Source organism: Monodelphis domestica, chromosome 8, assembly GCF_027887165.1.
Source record: "Monodelphis domestica isolate mMonDom1 chromosome 8, mMonDom1.pri, whole genome shotgun sequence".
NCBI classification, from domain to species: domain Eukaryota; kingdom Metazoa; phylum Chordata; class Mammalia; order Didelphimorphia; family Didelphidae; genus Monodelphis; species Monodelphis domestica.
Window position 1 is genome coordinate 132,006,411 of NC_077234.1, and position 25,840 is coordinate 132,032,250.

At 36.5% G+C, this 25,840-nt stretch overlaps 1 protein-coding gene across 1 annotated transcript in view; it reads left to right on the forward strand.

Annotated features, from left to right (window-relative positions):
- The first annotated feature begins 917 nt into the window (after positions 1–917).
- ACOD1 (aconitate decarboxylase 1) overlaps positions 918–25,840 on the forward strand; it is a 71,350-nt gene continuing 46,427 nt past the window's right edge. The window contains exon 1 of the mRNA XM_056808497.1: positions 918–1,061. Within this exon, the coding sequence (XP_056664475.1) occupies positions 918–1,061 (144 nt within the window). The remainder of the gene's footprint in view (positions 1,062–25,840) is intronic.

A 25,840-nucleotide genomic window follows, 5' to 3' on the forward strand; every position in this document is an offset into this window, starting at 1 on the left:
AACATGTGGCAAATATAATGAATACCTTGCTAAATGCAAAAGGAATTATAATCTAAATTCTAAGGCTAAGAAATACAAACACTCCTAAAGATGGTAGATCAGGTAGTTCACCTATTCCCAAGTAGACCACTGTTGCAGAATTTCAGTTAGTTTTGAGAATTCGGATTCTGGTTAAAATAAATGTTCCAAGTCAAAATGTAATTGTAGGGGGCAGCTGGGTAGCTCAATGGATTGAGAGTCAGGCCTAGAGATGGGAAGTCCTAGGTTCAAATCTGGCCTCAGACACTTCCCAGCTGTGTGACCCTGGGCAAGTCACTTAACCCCCATTGCCTAGCCCTTAGCATTCTTCTGCCTAGGAGCCAATACACAGTATTGATTCTAAAGAGGAAGGTGAGGGTTTAAAATTTTTTTATTTATAAAATTATGTCAGTTTCATATGATTCACTGATCATCATCATCAAATATTGTTTTCTAGTTCTTTTTGATTAATAATCCATAATTTGTTCTCAGCTTAGCCCATTTTGCTTCCAGGTAACTGGGCTGTGCCCCTTTGTCCATTAAGCAATGAAGCAGCCTGGTTTAGAAGTTAGCTCGCTGGACTAGGAAGACTGGACAAATCCCACCTCTGACACTTACTAGCTTTGTTACTTGAAATCTCTGAACTTCAGTTTAGTCATCAGCAAAATATCATTTACATCCATAACACCTGCATCAATGCATGTGTTTGTGGGTTGTGAGCTGTGGGGCTTAAGTAACATGATGTATGTAAAGTGTGTTACAAATTTTGAATTGCTATATAAAAGACTGATTTTATTAGATAAGCCCCCGCGGGACCCAAGCCATTGTCCTGCGTAATAGAGATACAAAGGCAAAAACCAAATAGCCTTTTACCTGAAGGAGCTTTCGTCCTACTGGACATGCCCCCAAAGCTGATTGCCTCTCACGATGCCGTGCATGAGAATCTTCAGATTGTTCCCAGCGAGGGACCACCGTCAGTGATTATTTGCTTCTGCTGGAGGCCAGAGTATAGCCAGGGACCAACCAAGGTGGAAGAAATCACTGTAGCAATTCTGTTTCTTTGAAACTTACTTTCAATGGAGACTTCACAAGGGAGAGAAAACTTATGCCGAGCCTCAAGGTAAACACAGACTTTGCCAGTCTGTGGCAGATGATACTAGAGAGGGAAAAACAACAGAATGCAGGAGGAAGTGAATCTCTGGTTCATATGCTGGAGGTGCAAAACTCATCCTCAATAAGAGCTGGAAGAGGAATTGGAACTGATCTTAATATTAGATGTGGAAGAGAAACAGTCATCTCCTTTCCAGCCTACCTGCCACAGCGTAGTAGTTGCACATCAGATGGGAAAGACACCGTGAGTTACATAAACATAAACATCAAGAGATATATATTTTATATCTGTGCATATTTAAATATATACATATATCTCCATACACACAATCATAGAGGATTCAAGTTTCGGATCTGGAAGAGACCTCAGAGGTCATCTAGTTCAGCCTCCCATGGGAAGATTGTGTCTTACTCAAAATAGATGTTTAATAAATATTTATCAACAGACTGACCTTAGAGTGAAGGAATTAGAAAAGCCAAGAATCACATTGAGAGGTTCATTAGCAATTTGGACCCTGTATATGCACACTCATTCCCATTCCATAAGCCATTCTCCCTCTGAGTTTGGGGCTAGCATTTTTAGTTCATTAGAATCAAATAGAATAGTCAGGCCAAGAACTATCTTGGTTAGGCAGGTCGGTACCCCAAGCACTTGAAGACTTCTCCCCAGCAGAAGGCTCGAAGGAGAACAATTTGCTAAAGCAGGCACTGTGAAACAATTACAGCTTGGTCAGACATCACAGACACCAAGGTGCCTCCTCCAACCCCAGGCCATTACAAGTCATCTTTACTTTTGTCCTGGAGGTGGCTGGACTTTGATGAATCTGTGAGAGAGAACAAGGCTGACAATTCTGTGCAACTCTACCTCACTGAAATACATTTCATGAACATGTTAAGGCATCACCCCATAGCCACTATATTACCCCCAAAATAATGATGTCATTGGTCCTCTTCAACAAAAAACCTGATCAACCAAATTCATGAATTTCATAAAAAGAAGAAAAATACAGAGCTTGGAACTAGAGATAAACAAATTTCACATTAATGCCAGGTAGAATAGAAGAAAATAGTAATGACTGAAATAGTAAAGCGTTCACTAGAGCAAGTCTTGCCAAACTACCTTCATTTTCTTTTTTGATAAGATTGCTAGACTGTTATAGGCATAATGAATCCAGATATGAAGGCATTTGGAAAAATATCTCATGATGTCCTTACATACTACAATAGTCCCCTGGTGAACCAGGGCTTTGCTCACCCAGCATGTGAAGACTGCTTCAGCTGAACAGATGGAAGAAACCAATAAGAAGGTTCAACGGCTGAGAGGGCGACGCAGCAAAGCACTGTGGAGTGCTCAGGGCGTGTTGGAGCACAAAGGACAACACGGCCATCCAATGCAGCTGAGGAAGTCTCCAGGTGTAACGACTTTTCGTGCCACTGGACCCAGGCTTCCAACGCCAAGAGAGTGGGTCTGTCTCTGTGCATCAACTTTTCCACTTAAATCTTCCTCACACACAAGTGTCTTTGTGCACACTCATCTACATCACAGATGAAAGCGCCCAAAGACAATCGTCATCCTCGGTTACCGAGAGACTACTACTAGTCCAGTGAATCTGTGAACTCATTAATACTGGTATTCTCCCCTAGAGATAACAATCACATCTCATCCATGCTTATTCCTCCTTTGCAGCTCTCAACCATTTCCTTCCACAAATTCATTAGATGGAATTCACCGAGTACACTCAGTCTTCCCTGAATTTTTCTAACATTTCTTAGATATCAATAGAACATGGAGGCAATCCATCCATTATCCCTCGATGTAGGTGAGTGAGGAAAGTTTAGAGTAGTCCAACCACTCTTTGAAGACTCTCCATGAGGAGACATTCAGATTTGGGGGATTTTAGTGAGTGGGATTAGCATTAGGGTTTTCCTGATTTCCCTTAACCTTTTCCTATTAAATTAAATACTTTCCCTAAAAAAAAAAATACCACTTCATCTGTGCAACTCTTCATTCATAATTGAACCTCAACTTCAATTGGACCCCAGTGGACAAGACGGAGAAATATGGGCTGTTTGGAAGTACAATTAGGTTTTGAAGCTAGTTGAATGACTTTATCCAAAGAATACAATTAATAGAATGATGTCATACTGAATGAAGGTGTCTAGTGAAATACCTTGTCCTAGTCATTATTTTTATCAGTAACCTTGTTGACATGAAATATGTGATTATCAAATTTACAGATGTAAAACCTAGAAAAGAGAGTTCATGTAATGCATGAAGTCATTAATGTTCAAAAAGATTTCAACAAGCTGGAACAATAGAGACAAACTGACAAGAAGAGATGTTTTTAAAAATAAATATAAAAGCCTACATTTAGGTTCAAAAAATGAATTGAATAGATTTAAGACAAGTAACTGAGCTTTTCCACTTTTTGTTGTTCAGTCATTTTCAGTCATGTCCAACCCTTCATGGCTCCATTTGGGGTTTTCTTGGCAGACATACTGAGTGGTTTGCCATTTCCTTCTTTGGTTCATTTCATAGACAAGGAAACTGAGGCAAACAGGGTTAAGTGACCTGCCCAGAGTCATACAGTTAGTAAGTATCTGAGGTCAGATTTGAATTCAGGTTTTTCTGACCTCAGGTCTGGTGTTCTATCTACTGTGCCACAGAGCCCTTTACTACTAGATCATATGATAAAAGTCTCAGTGCCAGAATTAACAATAAGCTCGTTATCAGGCAATCTTGTGGCTTAGCAACAAATAAGGATAAAGCAACTCCAGATTGTGTTTGTAGAAGCATAATATCTAGGTCAAAAGGAAGTCATAGGGGGCAGCTATGAGGTTCAGGGATTGGAGAATTGGAGAACCAGACCTAGAGAATGGGAGGTCCTGGATTCAAATGTGGCACAAGACACTTCCTAGCTGAGTGACCCCTAGCAAGTTACTTAACCCCTATTACCTAACACTTACTGCTCTTCTGCCTTGGAACCAATACAAAGTACTGATTCTAAGACCAAAGGTAAGGGTTTAAAAAAGGGGGTGGGGGGAGATCATGATCCCAACAGACTCATCACCAATAAAGCCACATCTAGAATATTGTGCTTAATTCTGGACACTACTTTTTAAAATAAGGACATTGATGAACTAGAGGGAGCAACTCAATATTTATTGAGCTTTCCTTACAGCATCTATTAGTTCCTTTTTCTAAGTTTTGGGGTATTAGGTATTAACAAATGGCTTCTGAGACCACACCTATTTCTATTTCTAGGTATTGGGTATTTTCTAGGTATTATTCTAGATTTTTTAAAAGGAAACAGTTGCTGCCTTTCAGTAGCTTATAATCTATGGAGGCATCCAAAGAGTCATCAAAGGAACTGAAAATATTGAGCTAAGGGGAGAAATTAAATGAAAAAGTGTAAAGCTGTGTTCTAGTACTTGAAAGACCTGGAGCAGGGTTAGTCTATTTTGCTTCAGTGGTCAGAGGAAACCAGTGGTTAAAACTTTAAAAGAGGCAACTTTTAGCTTAATATTTTGCAGAATTTTTTAACAGTTAGAGCTTTCTATATATAATGGTCTCCTTCAAAAATCTAGTGAGCTTATCATCACCGAAAGGATTCGGGTAGTGATTAGATGACATACCATAAATGGAATTCCCTCTTTGGGAGAGAGGTTGAAGCAAATTACATCTAAATTCCCTTGTAACTCCAAGATGCTTTGATTATGAATAATAATTTGCTATTCAAGTTCTTGTCATGAGAATATATATTGCCTTTTTTATTAGCCCTTTCTCTAGACTGGCTGTGTTCTGATGGCAAGAACCTTACTTATTAAACTATGGTTGCTCTGCTTGAAAAAGGTGCTCAGTTCTTGATCAATGTCACATTTATCATTATGATTATTACACGTCTCAAAAATGCTTTCCAATCACTTTAATTTTTTCATTTAAACAAAGCCATCAATACCAATTTGGAAATCTGCTAACTTGGGGGCTAAACATTTACTACTTTTATGAGCATTTACCATAAATATGAAAACGTATTAATGTAATCTAGTTTTAGTGCTCCTAATGTTGGGGCATATTTATTACAGAAAATGATGTGAAAATTATATTTGCATCACATCCTCTCACCCTACAAAAATCGTATTACTTTCCAGGTTCATTTGTTAGTGTCTGCTGGATGATAATTGGAACTGATCAACCATTTCATGAGCTATCGAATTAATTGTCCCTGCCACTAAAATTAATGGAAAGAGATTCCATGAGGGCATCTAGTCTGTCACCCTGAATCTGAGCTCTGTTTCATCTCACCCATCCATACAGGTAAGTACCTACCCTCTTATTAAAGATTCCTGGAAAGAAAATTATGTGGTTCTCCGACAAAGCATACCCCATTGCCTCATGCTCTTATTCTCAGGAAGTTATTCCTTATATCAAAACAAAATCCCTCCTGCTTTAAATGAAGGCCATTTCTCTTGGTCTGCCCTCAGAAAAGGTTGAACATAATCCCCATCTAACAACTTTTCATGAATTTAGAGTCTATTGACTAATAATTTGTGAGAATTTCGTATGAGCAGGACTGATGCTTTTCTTTGTCCTTGTTAAATCAAAATAACATCATCAGTAAGCTTATTGGGGTGCATTTGTTCTGTTTATGCAAACATTGCTTTTATTAATTTTGGAACACCAAGTATGTGTACTTAAATGATTGTGCTTATTATAGATGAGTCATATTTACCTTCACGTTTCTCTTTCTTACACACAATATGAAGAAGACATGTTGAGCAAGTTACTTAACTCTATCTGCCTAGCCCTTGTGCTTCTGTCTTAGAGTTGTTACTAGGACAGAAATAAGCATTAAAAATAGTATTTTTATACGATTTATATTAGTAGTTATATATAAAAATAGTATCTCCCTCTCAACCTTCAGAGTGACCCATTAGAGGAAATAAACATTCCTAGCCACAGTAGGAACACCAGCAATTTACCCCCATAATGAGGAGACTCTGCTTATAAGGAAAGTAAATTAGAATGATATGGACATAGACAGATTATTAGATAGTAAGGTAGATAGTAGAAACACTTAGCAGTCACAGTGCTTGGCACATAGTAGGGGCTTAATAAAAACTTGTTTATTGATTATGGCTATTATTACATACATATATACACATGTATGTATATACATATATATATTTAGACATTTTTAACAATTTTAAATTCTTATAAAATACCATTTTAACTAATTCAATCTGGCTTTCCCCCAGAAACAGTTAAATGCTGAACAGTTACTCTCGGAGCAGCTAGGTGGCTCAGTAAATTGAGATCCAGGAGTGGAGAGGGAAGTTCCTGGGTTCAGATTTGGCCTCAGATGCTTTCCTAGCTATATGTCTCTGGCCAAGTCACTTAACCCCAATTGCCTATCCTTTACTGCTCTTATACCTTGGAACCAAGACTTGATATTGATTCCAAGACAGAAGATAAGGGTTAAAAAAGAAAAAAAAACTTCAGAAAAACAGTAGACAGGACACTCTTTAAAGTTTTGTCTACATCATTAACACCTTTTTCTCCATCACTTTAAGTCTAGACAATCAACAAAACAAGAAATCAATCTCTGCTTCGTAGCATTTGCCCATTTCAAAGGTGTGAATGCTTCCACCGAAAATTTAACAATTGGTTTCTGAGACCATACTAGAGACATTCTAACGATTTAATAACTTGGGAGGGATCATTGCTGGACTGCTTTTAGATTTTCCACAAAGAAAACTGAAATGAGAGCATTAATGACAAGAGCAGGAGAATTACTGCCAAGTATTCCCTCCTGTGTATCTAATAATGATAATAAGAGGAATAGTCATGATAATGATAAGTAATAGTTATATAGCACTTACTATATGCCAGGCACTATGCTAAATGCTATAGCTAATACTATTGATTTTTTACAATGGTATACATTTGACTCATGAAACTATTGTTGAACTCCAGGACTTCTACTTACAGGATCAATCAATAATTCCTTCCACTTGCCTCCATTTTGACTTTCCAAAGTATTCATTTGGAAGTGATTTCCCTTTTGTTTATGTGGAAAGGGGTAAATGCATTTTTTTCTCCTCTCCATATTTATTTTTTGTGCTTTTCCATTAGGAAATAACCCAAGGGGGTAGAATGATATACCACTTTCTTCCTTTCCATGCAAAATTGATTAGATTAGTAGCAACATCTTTAAAAGAAACAAAAACTACAAATCATGTTAATGCTGTTCTAATGAAAGTACATAGTTATAAAGTGAAATGTGGTCTTGCTAAATTCTCTGTCCTGATTGTGAAAAAAATAATTCAGTTCAACAAACATTTCATAAATGTCTATTATGGGTTAGGCACCGTAGGCCTTGGGGTTATTGAGGTAAAAAAAAAAATCAAACAGCCCTGCCTTTAGAAGCTTACATTTTACCAGGGGTATATAACATGTACAAAGATAAGCAAATATATAATAATTCAATTATATTATTATACTAATAAATAAATTTACAAGGGAGAAAATGCTAGCAAATAAGGGTCCAAAAAGCCTTGTATATAAATTGACACTTGAGTTTTGAAGAGAGTAAGGGGGCTGGGGGAGAGCAACTATGAAGAATATACCAGAAAAGTACATGTTCTAGGTATAGAGGGAAAGCCAGAGAAAAGATATTGGTGGAATGTTCTGTAAGAAGAGCTAGCAGCCAGTTTGATTAGAAACATTGATTTTCCCCTTTGGCATCTAGGATACTAGCTGTACATTTTCTGAGCATGAAGTATAGATATGTCCTATTTCTCACCTTCTCCTTTACTCCAGCAGCTCACAGTTTGGGGATAAGGAGAAATCTAGTTTTGCATTTAAAAAAGTAGTTGCGTCTTTTCGTAGAATCACAGAACTTCAGAACTGTAAAAGTCCTAAGAAATCATTTAGTCTAATTCCAGCAAAAAATATAAATTTAGCCTATAATATCTCTGATACATGCTTATATAGTCTCTACTAGAATATCACCAGTGACCAGAAGTTCTTTCTACTTACAGACATTAATTATATACAAATTTTTTTCCTTATAGTGAATTGAAATCTACCTTTCCATTTACAGACATTAATTATATATGAAGTTCTTTTTTCTTTATACTGAATTGAAATCTACCTTCCTACAGTTTCTACCCAATGATTCCAATTCCATCTTCCACGGCTAAGAAAAGCAAGGCTAATCCATCTTTGACGTGACAAACTTCCAAACACTAATATGGGTATTATTACTTTTAGGCGAAACAACCTGGTTCCTTTTAACTAATCCTTATAACATCATTCTGAGATCTCTTCCTGAGCTGGTCCCTGTCCTTAAGTAATATTCTTATTTGCTACCTTCCTTCCTAAAAAGCATTACATCCAGAACTGAAAATGATATGCCAAGGGAGGGCTGCCCAGTACAGAAAGACTATCACCTCCTTCATGTTAGAATTTAGAAACTGGAAATATTAATGCAACCTCTAATGCCATTTGCTTTTGTTCACTGCCATGTCACTTTGGGTTTATGTTGAGTCTACATTCAGCTAAAACTCCTAGATCTTTTTCCCATGAATTATTTTCTAGCCCAATCTCCCCAATCTCTTTATCCTGTACTTGTATACTTAAGTGATTGATTTTTTCTTATTGACTTTAAATAAATTTTGTTTATCTTTCTAGCTTCTTAAGATCATGTTGGATCCCAATTTTTTTTATTCTAGTATCTTGCAATGCATGTGTGTACATGGTTGCTTGCAAAGAGTCTCCCCTATCAGAATGTGAGATCCTTGAGGTCAAGGAGTATTTTGCACATAGCAAATCATAAAAAATGCTTATTGACTTGATAAAGCATTGTTCAGTCTATGACTAAGAATTGCTTGGCACATTCTAAGCATTCTATCTGTTTCTTTTTCTAATTACTGATTAATTTATTTAAAAAGTATAAAAGAACAAGATCAAGCACCAGTCTCTGTAGAACTCCACTAGAGACATCCTTTCGAATGTATACCAGTCTCTTAATCATCATCACCCTTTCTTTCAAACCTATCTAATTATATTGTATATCTTTTAAATTATATTATATTATTATTTTATTATATTATCATTTACATCAATGATATCGAAATGGACTAGCATTTTGACTCAGAAAACCACAAATTAACATTTACTTATTAACATTGGAGCCCATTCTGGTTCCAACTCCAAAGTGTGATGCTGTCCCAAGAAGTTTACTTGACACCTCTTATCGATATGCCTCTATCTTGTTCTATAGTGATATAATTAGAGAATTTGTCAAATGCCTCACCAAAATCGAGATGCCCTAATCTACCTGTCAAGTAATGTTGTCCAGAAGAAGAAAAAAAAAGAAGGAAATGAGATTAGTCGGTTAAGACTTATTCTCATTGATCCCATGCTGGTTCATAGTGATGGACCCTGCCTTGTTAAGTGGTACCAAACCAATCCTGTAAGGATTTGTTCCAAAATGTTGCCAGGAATTGATATCAAGTCCATTCACCTAGAGTTTAAAGAATCTACCTTGTACTTCTTTTTGAAAATCAAAATGTTAGTTCCTGCCCAAACCTGTGCAAAAGAATGTTAGTTTCTGCCCCTCTCTATTTTCCAAAGTTCTTTGAAGATCACCAACAGTAACTTAGAAAGTGCATCAATAAATTCTTTTAGTTCTGTAAATTGTAATTATCAGAACAGATGACTTGATCAAGTAGAAGACAGGAAGCCTGTTGTCATTTTTGTCATGTCAGATTCTTCATGACCCCATGTAGAGTTTTCTTAGCAAAGATACTAGTGTTTTGCCTTCTCCAGCTAATTTTCAGATGAGGAAACTGAAGCAAACAGGATTATATTCTTTGTCTAAGGTCACAAGTAAGTATCTGAGGTCATATTTGAACACAGGTCTGTCTTCCTGACTCCGAACTCAGATCACTATTCACTGGACCACTTAGCTAAGATATATCTATGGTTTAAAAAAATCACTATAGTCACCATCTGCAACCCCTATTCTCTACTATACTTCTCTTCTAAACTAACAATATTTTTAAAACTTTGTAGGCTAAGAAATGTAGAGATACTATTGAATGCTGGAGCAGAACTGATTTTGCTAATAAGCATCCTTCACCGATCTACAAAAATAAAGAAAAAAGATGCTTTAAAATGAAAATAAATGTTGACATATATTGAAATATGCCTTTTATAGGAATAAGAGGTGGTGTGTTTTTATTGTTTAGTTAAAGGTGTGTTTAGAATGACCCTTTATCTCAGCTTCCATGCCCAGAGGAAAAGTTAACATCAAGGCTAAGGAAAAAAGTTTAATTTCTGCTGGAGCCTTTTCAATTTCTTTAGCATAGTAAAATTCTCTTTCTCCCTCCATGAAGACTGGCAGCTAGCCACTTTTGGAGTTTTAGAGAGTTGTCTGAGCCTCTGGGAGACTAACTGATTTGCCCAGAGCAATCTAGCTGGTCTGTGCTGAAGTCAGAACTTGAATTTAAGACCTCTTGACTTTGAGGGCTTCTCTTTGGTCTCTACAACATGCAACGTCTTTGTTAAGATGTATTTATTTGTTTATCATTTTTATATTACAGCCCTTTTAGTTTTTAATTATTTCTTTGTCAAAAAGCATTATCTAAATGGCAACAAACAGCCAGAACTGTGACAAGCAAATTAAATAGGGTCCTGATTTCTTAGGATTATATAAACTAAATCCAAAAGAAAACTGACATGCAAATGACAAACATGCTTTAATTTTTTTTCTTCCATCAGAATAAATATTCCACAATTATGCTAGAGGTAACATTGGGTAGGAATTATATTTGTACTATATTGGAAAAAAATTGAAAGCACGTTTGTCTTTGGGGTGGCAATTTTTTTTAAAGTAAGGTTATTACCCTAGGGTGATTAATGACTGTAGCTTTAGAAGATCATAAAGAAATTTCTGCAAAAAGCCTGTATTGATAACATTGGACTATTTAAAATTTGGTACTTGTGGTGCTGAAAAAAGCAAAAACAACTCATAATTGATTGCTTAGAGGTCAAGCTAATAACATGTTTCCCAAATATTGCCCAGTTCTACTAATGATTAGAATCAAATATACAGAATAAAGTATTGTCTTGCATTTAACTAGAAGCCAGGGTGTGAAGATTTAAGTTTAGTTAACATCGACAATACTGTTTAATCTTGCAGAATCTTATGTGATAGAGAAAGAGTAGCATCTAGTGGTGTGAGGCATAAGCTACAGACCATCAGGCAGTTGACTAAGAGATCTTTTTGTTAAGAAACTCTTAACAATGGTAAACATCTTCTAAGGTCTCCTCCAGCTCTAAGATGGAGTATAAGCTCTGTTTAGCTTGAAGACCTTCACAAACTGGCCCTCACTTACCTTTTCAATCTTATTATTTATTACTCCCTTCTCTGTATTCTACAGTCCATCCAAGCTGGCCTTCTTCCTATTCCCCACACATGGCATTTCATTTCCCATCTCACCATGTTCCATCATGTTTAGAACGCATCCTACCTCTCACATCCATTGAACTAGAAAGAGAATTTGATGCAAAAAAAAATTTTTTTTACTTTGAAATAAAAATTTTCATCCTCTTAGGAGAGTCAATTGATGCAAACTTTTACTTTGAAATTGAAATTTTATCCTATTGCTATGTTCTTTGTTGATTTAAAAAAAATACCTTCTATCAGGTGATATTCTTAGTTGAGGTAGTCTTAAATTAGGTTACCTCTAAGTATTAAAATCCATGGTTTTAAGGGCCAACTAAGTGGTTCAATGGATTGAGAAAAGCCTGGAAATCAGAGGTCCTGAGTTCAAATGTGGCCTCAGACACTTCCCAGTTCTAGCCATTAGCCTTGGAACCAATGCATAATACTGATTCTAAGATGGAAGGTAAGAGTTTATATATATATATATATATATATATATATATATATATATATATATATGATAGAGATAGAGATAGAGATAGAGATAGAGATAGAGATAGAGATAGATGATATAGATATGTCTCAGTCTTTCAGAATCTGCTTTCATTAGCATTATAGATTTAGAACTGGGATGGTACTTTAGAACTTGTTTGGTCCAATTCTCTCATTCTACAGTTGAGGAAATTGAGACAAAAGGGGAGAAAATTTTTTTTAAAGATTAAATTGATTAAATCACAGGTCTGGACTATTTCCCATGGAGTAGTAAATCCTTAAACAATACTAATAGAAAGGACCCATGCTATTTCCATGGAGCAAAAATGGGAGGGAGAAAAATGTTTCAGTTTGCCCAAGATGATAAATTAATTGGCAGAGTTGTGATTCAAATTCTAGTCCTTTGAATCTACAAAACCAGAGCCCCTTGCTTTCCCCACCTCTCAAGCCCTGATGTGAGAAGCTAGAGCAGGAACCTCTCTCCAGTTGAGTTTCTCATCACAGGTTTTACAGCTGAGTTTTCTTCATTCTTGCCTTAGCAGCCATAAACCCTTAAATTCCCCTATGGAGAGTAAAGACAAAGGGCAACTGAACATGATGCTTTCAGAAGCACTGTTTGTACTCATTTGATTACTGTGTCTGAGCAAGAAGTAACAGGAAGTGTGGGAGGGAGGAGATATGGCACAAAAGTGGACCTAGAGGGGTGCCTGGGATTGGCTAAATAAGAAACAAGATAGGCACTAAAGATATAGTTATGGTCTCAGCAGAAGGAAAGAGAAAGGCAAGCTAACTTTCTTCTGACTACCTCTAGGTACCCAAATGCCTCTTTCCTGGAACCTCCATATATGATGTCTTCCTTGTTGAAAATTGCCAACTTCCTGGCTAATTGGTGTTTAATTCATTTTCTTCCTCTGTAAAATTATTAGACCAACTGATCTCTAAAGCCTCTCCCCCCAACTCTAATATTCTATGAATCTATAGTTCATTAAAGCTAATCTCTTCATCAGTGTTCACATAGTGAATAGCTACTCCTCAGCTTGAGAGTCATGAAGGCATAATGATTAGAGAACTGATATTGAGTTCAGGAAGTCATAGGTTCAAATCCTGTTTCTGACACATGCAGATTATGTTATTCTGAAAAAATAAGCAAACAAATAAACAACAACAATGTAACATTTCAGTGCTCCAGTCTAGGGACTGTATATTTGCTTGTTTTAAAATGTATTTTGATAATCATATTTCAAAATAATTTTTCTTTGTAGTCCTACTTTTTTGCTCTGTAGTCCTATTTTTTGCACTGAAAAACATTATTCTGAGAAGGAATCCATAGACTTTATCAGAATGCCAAAAGAGTGTAAGTCATACCAAAAGAAGCTTAAAATCCCTGTTCTAAAAATAATAAAGATCATAAAGTTGCAAAGGCTATATACCATTTGCATTGGAAAATAAAGTTCCTCACTGGAAACCCCTTACACAGATGAAATCATAAGCCCCTTTATAAATAAATCTTTACCAAAAAGTCCTGGAAAGAATTATATGAAGTGATGCAAAGTGGAATGAGCAGAACCAGGAGAATATCATACACATAACAGCAATAATTTATAATGATCATTTGTGACTGAATTAACTTTTATCAGTAATATAAGGATCCAGGACCTCTCTAAGAGACTCATGACAAAAAAGGCTATCCAATGCCCTAGAAGGAACTGAAAGAACCTGAAGGTAGATTGAAGCACACCATTCTTTGCTTTATTTCCTCCATGAATTTTTCTCTAGTGTAAATGATATATGTCTTATTTCACATGATGAATATGGAAATTTGTATTGTATTATAACAACTCTATAGCCTATATTATATTATGTGCTCTCTTGGTGGGCAAGAGTAGGAGAGAGAGAGAGACAGAGACACAGAAAGAGAGAGAAGACTGATCACAAAGTGTGTAATGATGGTAAGTATGGGGGCAAGGAGATGTGGAATTCTGAGATGAGGACTGAAAGAAGTTGAGTGGCAGTTGAGGAGCAAAGACTTCTGGGAGGAAAAATGGTTCTGAGGGGATTCAGAGGAACCTTTGGGTCATCTGACCTCTGACCTGAAGCTGTCAGGACCAGTTTTGGGGGGCTGAGGATATACTGAAGCCACCTGAGAAGATCCTGCTTCTTTCTTCAAGCTGATAGCTGACCTGCCTCCAACATGTCTACCACTTCCCTCAACGGGAAGAAGGATATCTCAGACCCCTAAGGGGGTGGGGGGGGCTGTTAGACTCTCAAAGGAGGGCACAGCTCCCTTGTCCCTCCCTGCCTCCCTGAACTTATTCCTATATATTTCTCTTAGACCAAACTAATAAAGTTAAATAAGTTAATAGAAAGAGTTTTCTCTGGGAAGGGATGGAGACATCTGTTGGGCATTATTACAAGCCCATCAGATCACAGACAGTGTAGGACCTTGGCAGGGCTACCTATTCCCTCTCCCCTCATCCTGTTTACCTGAACTCTAATAATAAACCACCTATAGCAGTCAGATTTGTTTATAGGCCTCTCAATTATATTAGAAAGGGTTACTTCAAGAAACTAGGGACAAATACCTCAAAGAGCTCCTGAGACCATCCCCTCTGTGGTAGGGCCCCTGACTAAGGCCTGTCTGAATCCTCTTTGAGGAAGAGCCATTGAAACCATCTACAAGGAGGGCTGACTGGGGAGAGAAACATCAAATCCCCTCAGCCGGTTCCTCTTGGGGCACTGAGTGATAACTGTCAGCCAGTTATCACAGGGAAAGGGAAGGGAGACAGTTGCATGACTTTCTAGCCTGGGCTTCCTCCTTCACACCTGTTCCTGTTCCTGGAACCCTCTCAATACTTTAGTGATATACCATTATATTCCGTGAACTGAACCTTTGATTAAAACATTGAGCAGATCCAATTTTACAATTATTAAATTATTAAACTAAATTATTAATTATTAAAAATTGTATCAACATGTAGTCTGGAAAAAATTAAAACTGTTAAAAATAAATTTCACCTTGACTTCAGTTAGCTCGCCCAAACCTTTCATATAGCTCCTTAAAATGGAGGAATTATCTTAAAGTAATGAACAATTTCTGGCTCATCAAGGTGCCATTCCCATCTCTCAACCCTTAGGCAGGGGGAGAAGAATTTTGCAAAGAGTCAATCTCCTTCCACATTCTGGTCCCCATTACCCATTTTTGGATGTGATCCTATGAAGAAATGGGGTAAGCCAGAACAAAGTAATAATTCTGGCTCTCTGCTCTTCTGAAACCCTATGAAGCCTGCTTCTCACAAAAAGAGGTACTCACCAAAAGGTACACTGATGTGGGTTTGGAAGCCCATTGCAATAGAAAGTTAAAGGAAAAATAAAATTTAGCTATTGAGTAAAAAACAGAGGGTGAAAAGAGTTAAAGGTGACTCAGAGGTGGTAGTAGTGGGGGGGGCATGACAATGATGAAGTACACTCAATATAGAGGAGCGCTGGGGGATTTCACGTTATACATACTAAATTAGAGGCTGCAGTCAAAAGGAGGGAAAAGAAAGAAGATAAATGAAGCTGTAAAGATAGTGCACTAAGTTATATAGAAAAATAAAGGTAAAAAGTAAGCTTTGAGAAGGTCAGGAAATGGGAATATAAAAACAAGTAGGGTGGGGGGATCAGAAGAATCAATAATCATAGGAGCAGCTAGATGGCTCTTTAATGGATAGAGAGTCAAGCTTGGAGTCAGGAGATTGTGGGTTCAAATTTGACATCACATACTTCCTAGCTGTGTGACCCTGGACAAATCTATTCACCACAATTGGTAACCCTCACTGCTTTTCTGCCTTGGAATCAATACTTAGTGTTGATTCTAAGACAGAAGGTCATGGTTTTTATTTTTTAAATCAACAAGCATTTAGTGAGCACCTATTAAGCACAGGGCACTTTGCTAGTATCTGAAGGATCCAAATACAAAAGTTAAACAGTGGAAATCTCAAGGAATTTACAATCAAGCTGAAGAAGATAAAATGAAGGGAAGGCAGGAATGAAAGAAGAAAGGAATAAAGAATGAAGGAAGAAAAGGAGGGAAGGAAACAGGTGAGGGAGAGTAGAGATATAAAATAATTGGGATATAAGGCACTCACAGTTGGGGGGAAGGCTTCCTATAGAAGGAAGCAATTGGGAGTAGGGATTCTAAGAGGGAAAAGCAGGGAGGTAATAAATTCTAAGCATGGGGGACAGCCAATGAAAAGAGACAGAGTTGAGAGATGGATTATTATATATGAGAAAGCAGAAGAAGTCCCGTTTGACTGGACTGGACCATAGAGTGCATGAAAGCTATTAATAGCCTTGTTGGAATCTGATTGTGAAGGCTTTTAAATACCAAGGAGAAATGTTTAAGTTTTATTCTAGAAGCAATAGGGAATCACTGGAATTCATTGGGTAACAGTAAATGGTTAGACGTGAACTTTAGAAAAGTCACTTTGGTAGCTGTATGGATTGGTGTAGGGAGAGAACTGAGGTTAAGAGATCAAATAGAAGGATATTTCAATAGTACAAGGAAGGAGTGATGGAGGACCTAAAATTGGGTAAAGGCGATGAGAGGGAAGAAAAGGGTATACGTACAAAAGGCATTAGAGCGATAGAAGCAGTAAGATTTGACAATTGATTTCCTAGGGGAGGGTCAAAGTTATGAAACTAGACAATTGGAAGAATGGTGATGTCCTCAATAAAAATGAAATTTCAGGAGAGTCGTGCCTTTGGTGAGGGGAAAGCTAAGTTCTTCTTTGGACATATTTAATTTAAGATGTCTAAAGAATAACCCATTTAAAAATACCTAATGAAGAACTAGGTGGTATAGGGGATAGAGGGACAGACCTAGAATCAAGAAAACTTATCTACCTCAGTTCAAATCCTCAGAGATTTACTAGCTGTGTGACCCTAGGCAAGTCTCTTAACCCTGTTTGACTCATTTTCCATGTCTATAAAATGAGCTGGAGATGGAAATGGAAAACCACTCTCGTATCTTTGCTAAGAAAACCCCAAATGGGGTCATGAAGAGTAAGACACAACTGAAACAAGTGACCAATAAGAATAATAGATATTTAGTAGACTACAGTAGAACTGAAGAAGGAATCTAAGTCTGGGACTCATCGGCATAGAGATGATAATTAAACCATGAGGGTTAATGAAGTTGCAAATAAGAAAATGTAGACAGAAGGGAAGAGATTCTGGAAGAGGAACGTTTCTCAGAAGGGAAAGTAGGTAAGAGTATCAAATGCTGAGAGGAAGTCAAGAAGGATGAGGATTGAGAAAGACCGTAAGATTTGGCAATAACAAGATCATTGGTAATTCTGATACCAGTTTTATAATAGTGGTGAAATCAATCATAAGCAGCACCAAAAAATCATTGCTAAGAGTTGAGAAATGAGTGGGAGGTGAAGTGAAGAAAACTAATGAAGCCAGCTTTCTCTAGGAGTTTAGCTGAGAAAGAGAAATATAAGGTTAGAGTTTAAGGAGATGGTAGGGTCTAGTAAGGGTTCATTTGGATTTTTTAAGGATGAGGGAAACAGTAATGTGTTTGTGTGTAACAGTGAAAGAGTCAAAAGAGAGGAATAAGGGCAAATTGAAGATTAAGGAAGGGAGGAATCATTGGGGGGAAGGAGAAAATATGCTAGAGAAGACAGGAGGGAATGGGATCAAAGGTACATATAGACAGGTTAGCTTCCCCAAGAGGAGCCTCTTCTCCATCAAAGACTAGAGAAAAGGAGGAGAGAATGGGAAATGAGATCAGAAGGTTTGAAATGTAAAGAGGATTTGAGGAAACTAACCTAAAATGGCTTGTCTTTTCTTACTATATTATGAGGCTTGGAGGGTCTTCAACTGTGAGGGTCACAGGGGGTGGTTTTTGGAGACTTGATAAGAGAATGGCTCAAAAAACCACTTTGGGAGTGGGATTAAGAACCAATTGGGAATGGTGGGGCAACTAAGTAGCTCAGTGGATTGAGAACCAGACCTAGAGACAGGAAGTCCTGGGTTCAAATAAGGCCTCAGATACTTCCTAGCTGTATAAGACCCTGGGCAAGTCATTTAAACCCCATTACCTAGCACTTGCCACTCTTCTGCCTTGGAACTAATATAATATTGATTAAAAGACTTGTGAAATAGAAAACCCACTGACTCAATATAAACAATTTAGGTAAATAAAGTCAAAAAGTCAAATTTCTCCAAGTCAAGGTAGAAAATTAGATTTTATTGGAAGAAGACCAAGTCCTCCAATAAAAGCATTTTATTGCATGTATTACATTGTCAGATCCCAACAAGAGATAATGCCCAGAGGCCAAGGCCTGGTTAATATAACAAAAGGAATATTTCCGTACAAGGTTGATGACATATCACAAGACAAAGCATCATGTGGACCTTACTTAGACACAGTTACTCAATTGCAAAGCTGATTGATTAGTTCATTTTGGAAAGTCCATATTAATCTAAAGGCCAAACCACAAGACAATACCCTTATTTAGGCAAATAGCAGTGACCATTACTTCACTCTCATCTGATCTGGTGGGGAGGATGGCTATTTTCAAACAGGGAATGGTGCATGGTCAGCATCTTATGATAAAGGGAAGCACAAACTTAGGGAGGGGTTAGAAATCTTCTTAGAAGCAGCTTTTATGCTTTAGTTAGAAATCCTAAAAATCATGAATTCTACTGCTTGTATTGAGATTATAATGGAATTTATACTAATCACTTTAGAATCACAATACTAATTATCTTAAACCTATCACTATCACTAAAATCCAATCAAGTAAAAGGGGTAGAGGGTCTTCTCCCATACACCCAAGACCAAAGGTAAAGAGTTTGTTTGGGTTGGGGTTTTTTTATCAGTTTGGGAATTTTTGGATCATGTAACCAACAAGATGGAGAATTATACATTTTCTGTAGTCCCCACTAGCTTGTGTACACACACACACACACACACACACACACACACACACACACACAAATAATTATGTACCAGAATTAGAACAATTATAGCTGAATCCACAGGATAAGAAAGCCAGAAACTCAACAATGTAACAGCCTTTTGAATAATACTGGAGAATATTAATCTCATAATAAACTAACTCAGCATCCCTGCTAAGCCACCCCCCTCCCATTATTTTCTATCCCATTGTCTAAAGCAGCAGAAATTGACTTTCAGAAACTTGGTAGAAAGAAGAAAATAGGTGATGAGAATCTGGGTGCCATCCCCAAGACTACTGACAGCAGGAGTTGCAGTCATGCTATCAGACAAAAGAAAAAGAAAAAGTCATGATACAGAGATAAACAAGGAAATTATATTTATACTTAAAGGAATCATAGGCGGGAGGGAGGGAGACAAAAGCTAACAAGTGGGACAAAGAAGAAAAGAATGAGAATCAAGAAGGGGAGGAGGCTGAAGCAGCTTTGGAGTTTAACTATGGTAGTATATGCCACCATCAAAGAAGCCTTCAAATGAGGGGCAAGGGAACACACACATATAAGATGTGTATATGTCTTCATGTGAATAAAGAGGTGGATAATGAACTAAAAGAAGGGTGAACAAAAGAAATAAAAATGAAGGAATTAAATAATTAAATAGAAGAGAGGAAAAGCCATAATTTGAGTAAAACTCCAAAACTAGGGAAAGGGTTGACAAAAAGGGCAGGAAGAAAAAGGGCAAAAGAACCTGGGGAAATAGAGTTGCATCAAAGTAGATTAACCAATACCAATCATAGGAACAAAATACAGATTTAAATGGGAAATGGAACAAAAAAGTCCTAACTAAAATAATTACTAGACAAAGGAAAATGTAATCCTATTTCTTATCACTTTAAGTGAAATGAATGAAACAAGAAAATAGAAAATCAAATAAACAGTCAAATTAAATGTCAGCCAGTCAACAAACATTTATTAAGTACCTACTTTGTGCCTGGCTCTTTCCTAAACACTAGTGATACAAAGAAAGGTAAGAAATAGTCCCTGCTCTCCAGGAGACCACAGTGTAATGAGATAACATAAAAAGTAAGCTATGTAGAAAATAACCTGGAAATTATAATCAATAGAGGGAAGACACTAGAATTAAGAAGGATAGGAAAAGGCTTTCTGTCAAAGATCGGATAGAGAGGATGCCATATTGGATTAGAAAGCAGAAGTTCATAATCTGTCACTTAGATGGAACACATCTAAAACAGAAAGAGTATATAGAATAAAACTGGCAGTCTAGAAGAAATATTACTTCAGGTGAATCCAAAAAAGCAGGATTTACAATCATGCTATCAGACAAAAGAAAAAGAAAAATTCATGATACAGAGATAAACAAGGAAATTATATTTATACTTAAAGGAACCATAATTAATTAACCAACTACAACATTAAATTCATATGTGCCAAACAGCATAATACCTCATTCATAAATGAAAATTTAAATAAATTTCAAAGATATAGATAAGAACTCAAGTACAAAAAAAAATGTAGAAGCTCTTTTTCTTAATGGCAAAAAACTGGAAACAAAGGGAGGACCCAACAAAAGGAGAATGGCTAAATAAATTGTGATATGTAAATGTAATGGAGTTTTATTGCTCTATAAGAAATGACAAAAAGAATAATTTCAGAGAAACCTGGGATGATTTGAGTTAACTGATATAGATTGAACTGAATAGAAACAGAACAATTTGTACAATATCAACATTGTAAAGAAAAACAATTTTGAAAGATTTAGGAATTCTGATTAATTCAAAGACTAAAGATAATTTTAGAGAAAAAGTATGATGAGAAAGTATGCTATTTCTGAACAGACAAGAAGCAGAATAAGATATAAACTTTCAGATATGACCAATATATGGATTTGTTTTTGTCAGCTATGACAGAGAGGAACTATAGGGAGAAGACACAGACAGACAGAGAGACAGAGACAGAGAGAAATGGGGGGAGACAGAGGAAGGGAGGGAGAGGGAGGAGAGGAGAGGGAGAGACAGAGATACAAGAAGGAATGGGGATGGAAACAGACAGATTAGAAATAGAGAAAAAAGGAAAAGGGGAGAGAAGGAGAGAGAGAGAGAGAGAGAGAGAGAGAGAGAGAGAGAGAGAGAGAGAGAGAGAGAGAGAGAGAATTAATCCAAAACAAAAAAAAGCAATATCTTTTTTCACATTATGACAAACAGGGAAATATCCATTATATTATAATACCAGTACAACCCATATCATATTACCTACCTTCTTGGAGAGGGGGACTGAGGGAGAAAACAAGGATTGCAAAATGTCAGAAGATAAATATTAAAAATTGTATAGACATGTACTCTGAAAAAAAGTAATTTTTTCAAAGGAAGTCTAGAAAGTTAGGAGAGAGAAATTAGAAAGCAAAAAAATATATAGAATTGATAAACGAAACTAGAAGCTGGATTTTTGATTGATAAGACTCTTAAAATTTATAAACTTTTAGCCAACCTGAATAAAAAGAATGTGGCAAAAAAATCAAATAAACTAAAAATAAAAAGAATATGGGAGAATCACAACAAAAACAAATAAGTAAAAAGGATTATGATAATCTACTCTACACAATTATTTGTCCATAAATAAAAAAAGAACACAAAAATATAAAATACTCAAATGGATATAATACCAAATAGAAAATATTAATAATCTAAACCCATATGAAGAAGTAGAACTATCTATAAAGGATCTACCAAAGAAAAATAGCTCCTTCCTAGCAAATTTATAGGAGAATATTATCAAAATCTTAAAGAATAATTAACACCCAAGCTATATATTTTCTCAAAAAATGGAGAAATTATTTTACCAAATTCTTTTTTATATAGCCCTAATATCTAAACTAGGGAATGATAAAGCAATTATATAGAATTATGACTGATATAATTAATAAATATTTATTTTAAATCTTTAATATAAAAAAATTGTTTAATTGTAATATCCTGGCAAAAAGACTATATTTGTTGGGGAAAGAAATGGGGGATTGGGAAAATGGGAGATAAGGGGAGGTTTGTAGCAGGGTATGGAGGAGTTATGGGGAGAAAGAGAAAATCACCCAGTGAGGCAAAGGAGAGAGATGCCCTCTGCTGAGAGGAAGTAGCAGGGGGTCCGATAAGGATTGTTTGGCGTTGAATGACTGAACTGAGGTTCAGCTCCCTCTATGCCCAGTAAAGATAGTCCACTTATCTGACTGTGAATTCAAATAATATAAAGTTTAATAACCAGTTGGGATTAGAGAGATATCAGGAAGGAGGGGCAAGGGTGGTCCCTAAATAAGGTTGGAGTCTGTCTCAGCTTTTGGAGCTGAGGCCAGGCCCCACAGGCTGGCGAAGGGTTTCTCCCACTTCTGTCCTATCCTCTGTGGTAGTTTTATCAATTTAAGAATCTTAGCAGTAGACAGAAAGCAAACAAGAACAGTTCTACCTTCAGAAGTCTGTGTCTTCAGGTTGAATGAAGTAGAGGCGCTCCACTCCAGACTGGGCTGAATGAGCCCCTCCCTCCTCCAACACCAGGAAGGAAGTCCAGTCTGGCAAGAAGAAAGTGCTAGTCACAAGACCCAACTGCCACTCCCAGTTGCCCCTTCCCTCACTGTCAGTCTTGTTTCCTTTCCACAATCGTCCCCTTTTTTTGTTGTGACCTTCCCAAGGTCACTTATTTATATTATAGTTACCAATTTACTAAATCTGCTCTAAGGAATTCTTAGCAGGAAAGTTTGGGTAAGGGTAGTTTTGGGTTTTACAATAAATTCAGTACAATAAATATTAGAACAAAACTATTACAAGAAATTTGAATCTTAGTGCTATTACTACTTACTCTAAGTTAACTAAAACTAATACTTTATTTTTAGAAATTATTTACATATAATACAATAATATACATTGTTCCACATCATGATGTCCATCAAATAGAAATATCTATTGATCTTTCTATTTGCTAAGACTTTATGGAATTAAATATATACATATTTACATTTTGCAATAAATACAATTTCAGACACTTGTTTATATAAACAAGGTCTCTCAATATGTCAGTTTGTGATTTTTGTGTTTTGTGTCTAATAGTGTTGTGTTGAATTAATACTTATCAAGTGTCTTCAGATTTCCATTTCTAATGTTGTCTGATGCATGCTATTTCCCTAATATGTGAAATTACTTTTGTTTTATTATTTCAACACACAGTCTTACATATCCATCTTGTTTTAGATCTGTCCTCTTTTTATATAAACAAATTTACAAAGTTCAAAGTCTTAGCTGTCCATTTCAGCTTTTTTCTTTGTTTCCTCTCTCTAGCAGTTTTTCTTGATGGTTTTCCTCTAGGCTGGTTTAAAACCTTTTCCTCTGGGTTGCTTTTCCTCTGTGTTGCTTTTCCTCTGGCATGCTTTTCCTCTGGGCTGGAAAGTTGTCTCAAACATTATGTGTCACTATTATTTCTTTGTGTTGTATCTTTTTATGTTAATGTTTTTGTTTTCATTTCTCAGCACTATCTTTTGTCTAATTATCTTCTATGTCTGTTACAATGATGTTGACTTTTTTCTGGTTTTACGTGGGAACAGTCAAACCATGAGTCTTTCCCTGCAACTTTTATAACTGTTGGGGTAGTAAGCAATACTTAATGTGGTATCCAGTCCATTTTATGTCTGTAGCCAATTTTCTATTGAAATTTTTTAAGTATACTACGTCTCCTGGTTTGATGTTGTGCAAATTGTAATCCAGGGGTACTGTTTGTTCTATCAATCCCGTGTCATGTAACTCTGCTATTCTTGTTTATAAAGCTTGTATATATTTTGTTAATTGACAGTCTAGTTTGTGAGAAGTTCTATATCAGAGAAAGGAAGATATGATAGGATCATTACATTGTTTGCTTCTTCTCTTTGTTTTCTATCTATCATTTCTATCAAAATCTATGATTTTGTTGTACTGTTAATGTAGTGTCTTTATCCACTTCCTCATACTTTTCACAAAGTTCTTGGTAATTCTTAACTCCCAATGCTGCCAGCATTTCTTCTAATGAGATTGTGTAGTTTATGTCCTTAACGAACTCTTCTGACTGGATCGTTTGTTCTTGATTTGAGTTGTTAATGAAATCTTCTTTCTCCCCCTCTTATAAAGCTTTGTGATCTTGATTGTAAAGTTTGATATATTCATAAGGTTCTTGGTCTTCTTCATTTTCTGAATCAAATATTATTGAATGTAGTGATTCTGTGTGATTTGTGGCTTGCACTGACTCTTGCTTGGTGATTTCTATATTCCCCAAGTCTTTTGCAAGCTCTTACCTATTAGTGTGCAGCAACTCTGTGTTATGTATTGATAAATTTGGTTCTTGTGTGTTTGTTCCTTCCTGTGGATCTGCTATCATACCCTAGTTTTGTTCTTCCACTACAGACTTTTCTTGTTGCTTTGAACTTTCATTTTGGAATCCATCATCAGCTTGCAATGAATTCTTGCAATTACAATCACAACATTTTGTATTTGTTTGTGTATTATTGCTGCTATACTTTACATTGCTTTTCCAGAACCTCTGTTTGTTATTAGATTGGACTAATTGTGCCTTTAAATAACAGTCTCAAACCATGTGACCCATTTTTCCACAGAGGAAGCATCTGGGTACATTTCTTCTTTGATTGCTTTGTGTGTAACTTCTTGTGGGTTTGTATGATTGCAGAATGGCTAGATTTTTTTATTTCTTCAATTTCTTTATGTTTAAATGAGCTATTTGCCTCCTTGAGCTTGGCTTTAAGCTCTTTTATTATTTCATCCTTTTCCTCTAGGATTTCTTTATGACCTGAAAATATGTAAGTTGCAGCTTTTCTTAAATCTTCCATTCTTAGTATTTCCCAATCTGGGCATTGAAGTTTAAAATACGATATAATAGGTGTGTTACTTCCTTTCACAAATTGTCTCCTTATGTGTTGGAGATTTTGTTCAGTTAAATTTTCAAATCCAAGCATATCCTCTGCTACTTCAATCACTCTATCGAGGAACTTTGATGGATGTTCTCCACTTTCCTGTCTCAATTTCTCAAATTGTCCCCAAGTATCTGGTCTTTCTGAAAAACTTTTCATTGCCTCTAATAGATCTTCTCTGGCCTTTCTTAGATAACAGAGATTTTCATTATTAGATAACTCTAAGTCTGTTCCTTCCTCTGGCCATGACGTTAAATTAGGATTGTTTCTTATTTCATCAATAAATTGTTGTTTTTCCCATCTTGAAAATAATTTTGAGAGAAGAATTTCACTGTCCTGGAAATCTGGATCATAAAGTATAATTGCTCTTTTAAATTCTTTTAAACATCTCGTTGTTCTGAAAACCAGGAAGGCATCTGTTTTTTCAGACTTTCAAGGTCAGCTATTGTAAATGGTTTATGTGTTTTAATATGAATTATGCCACTATCTGGTTGTAGGCTTGTTTGATCTCTTAGTGGCAAAATTGGTATTCCACCTTCAGTCCCATCTGTATTTTCTTGTTTAACTACATTGTTACTTTTTGGTATTTCATATTGTGTGTTAATACCCTTACCACATTGTTTCTCCTGTGGAAAGGAAACAAGACTGACAGTTTGTGGGGGAAGGGCCCAACTGGGAGTGGCAGTTGGGTCTTGTGACTAGCACTTCCTTCCTGCCGGGAGTGGCAGTGGGGTCTGGTGACTAGCTCTTCCTTCCTGCCAGCTGGGGACTGGCTTCCGGGTGTTGGAGGAGAAAGGAGCGTGTTCAGCCCAGTCTGGAGTGGCATGCTCTTCTTGGTTCAGCCCAAAGACATAGGCTTCTAAAGGTT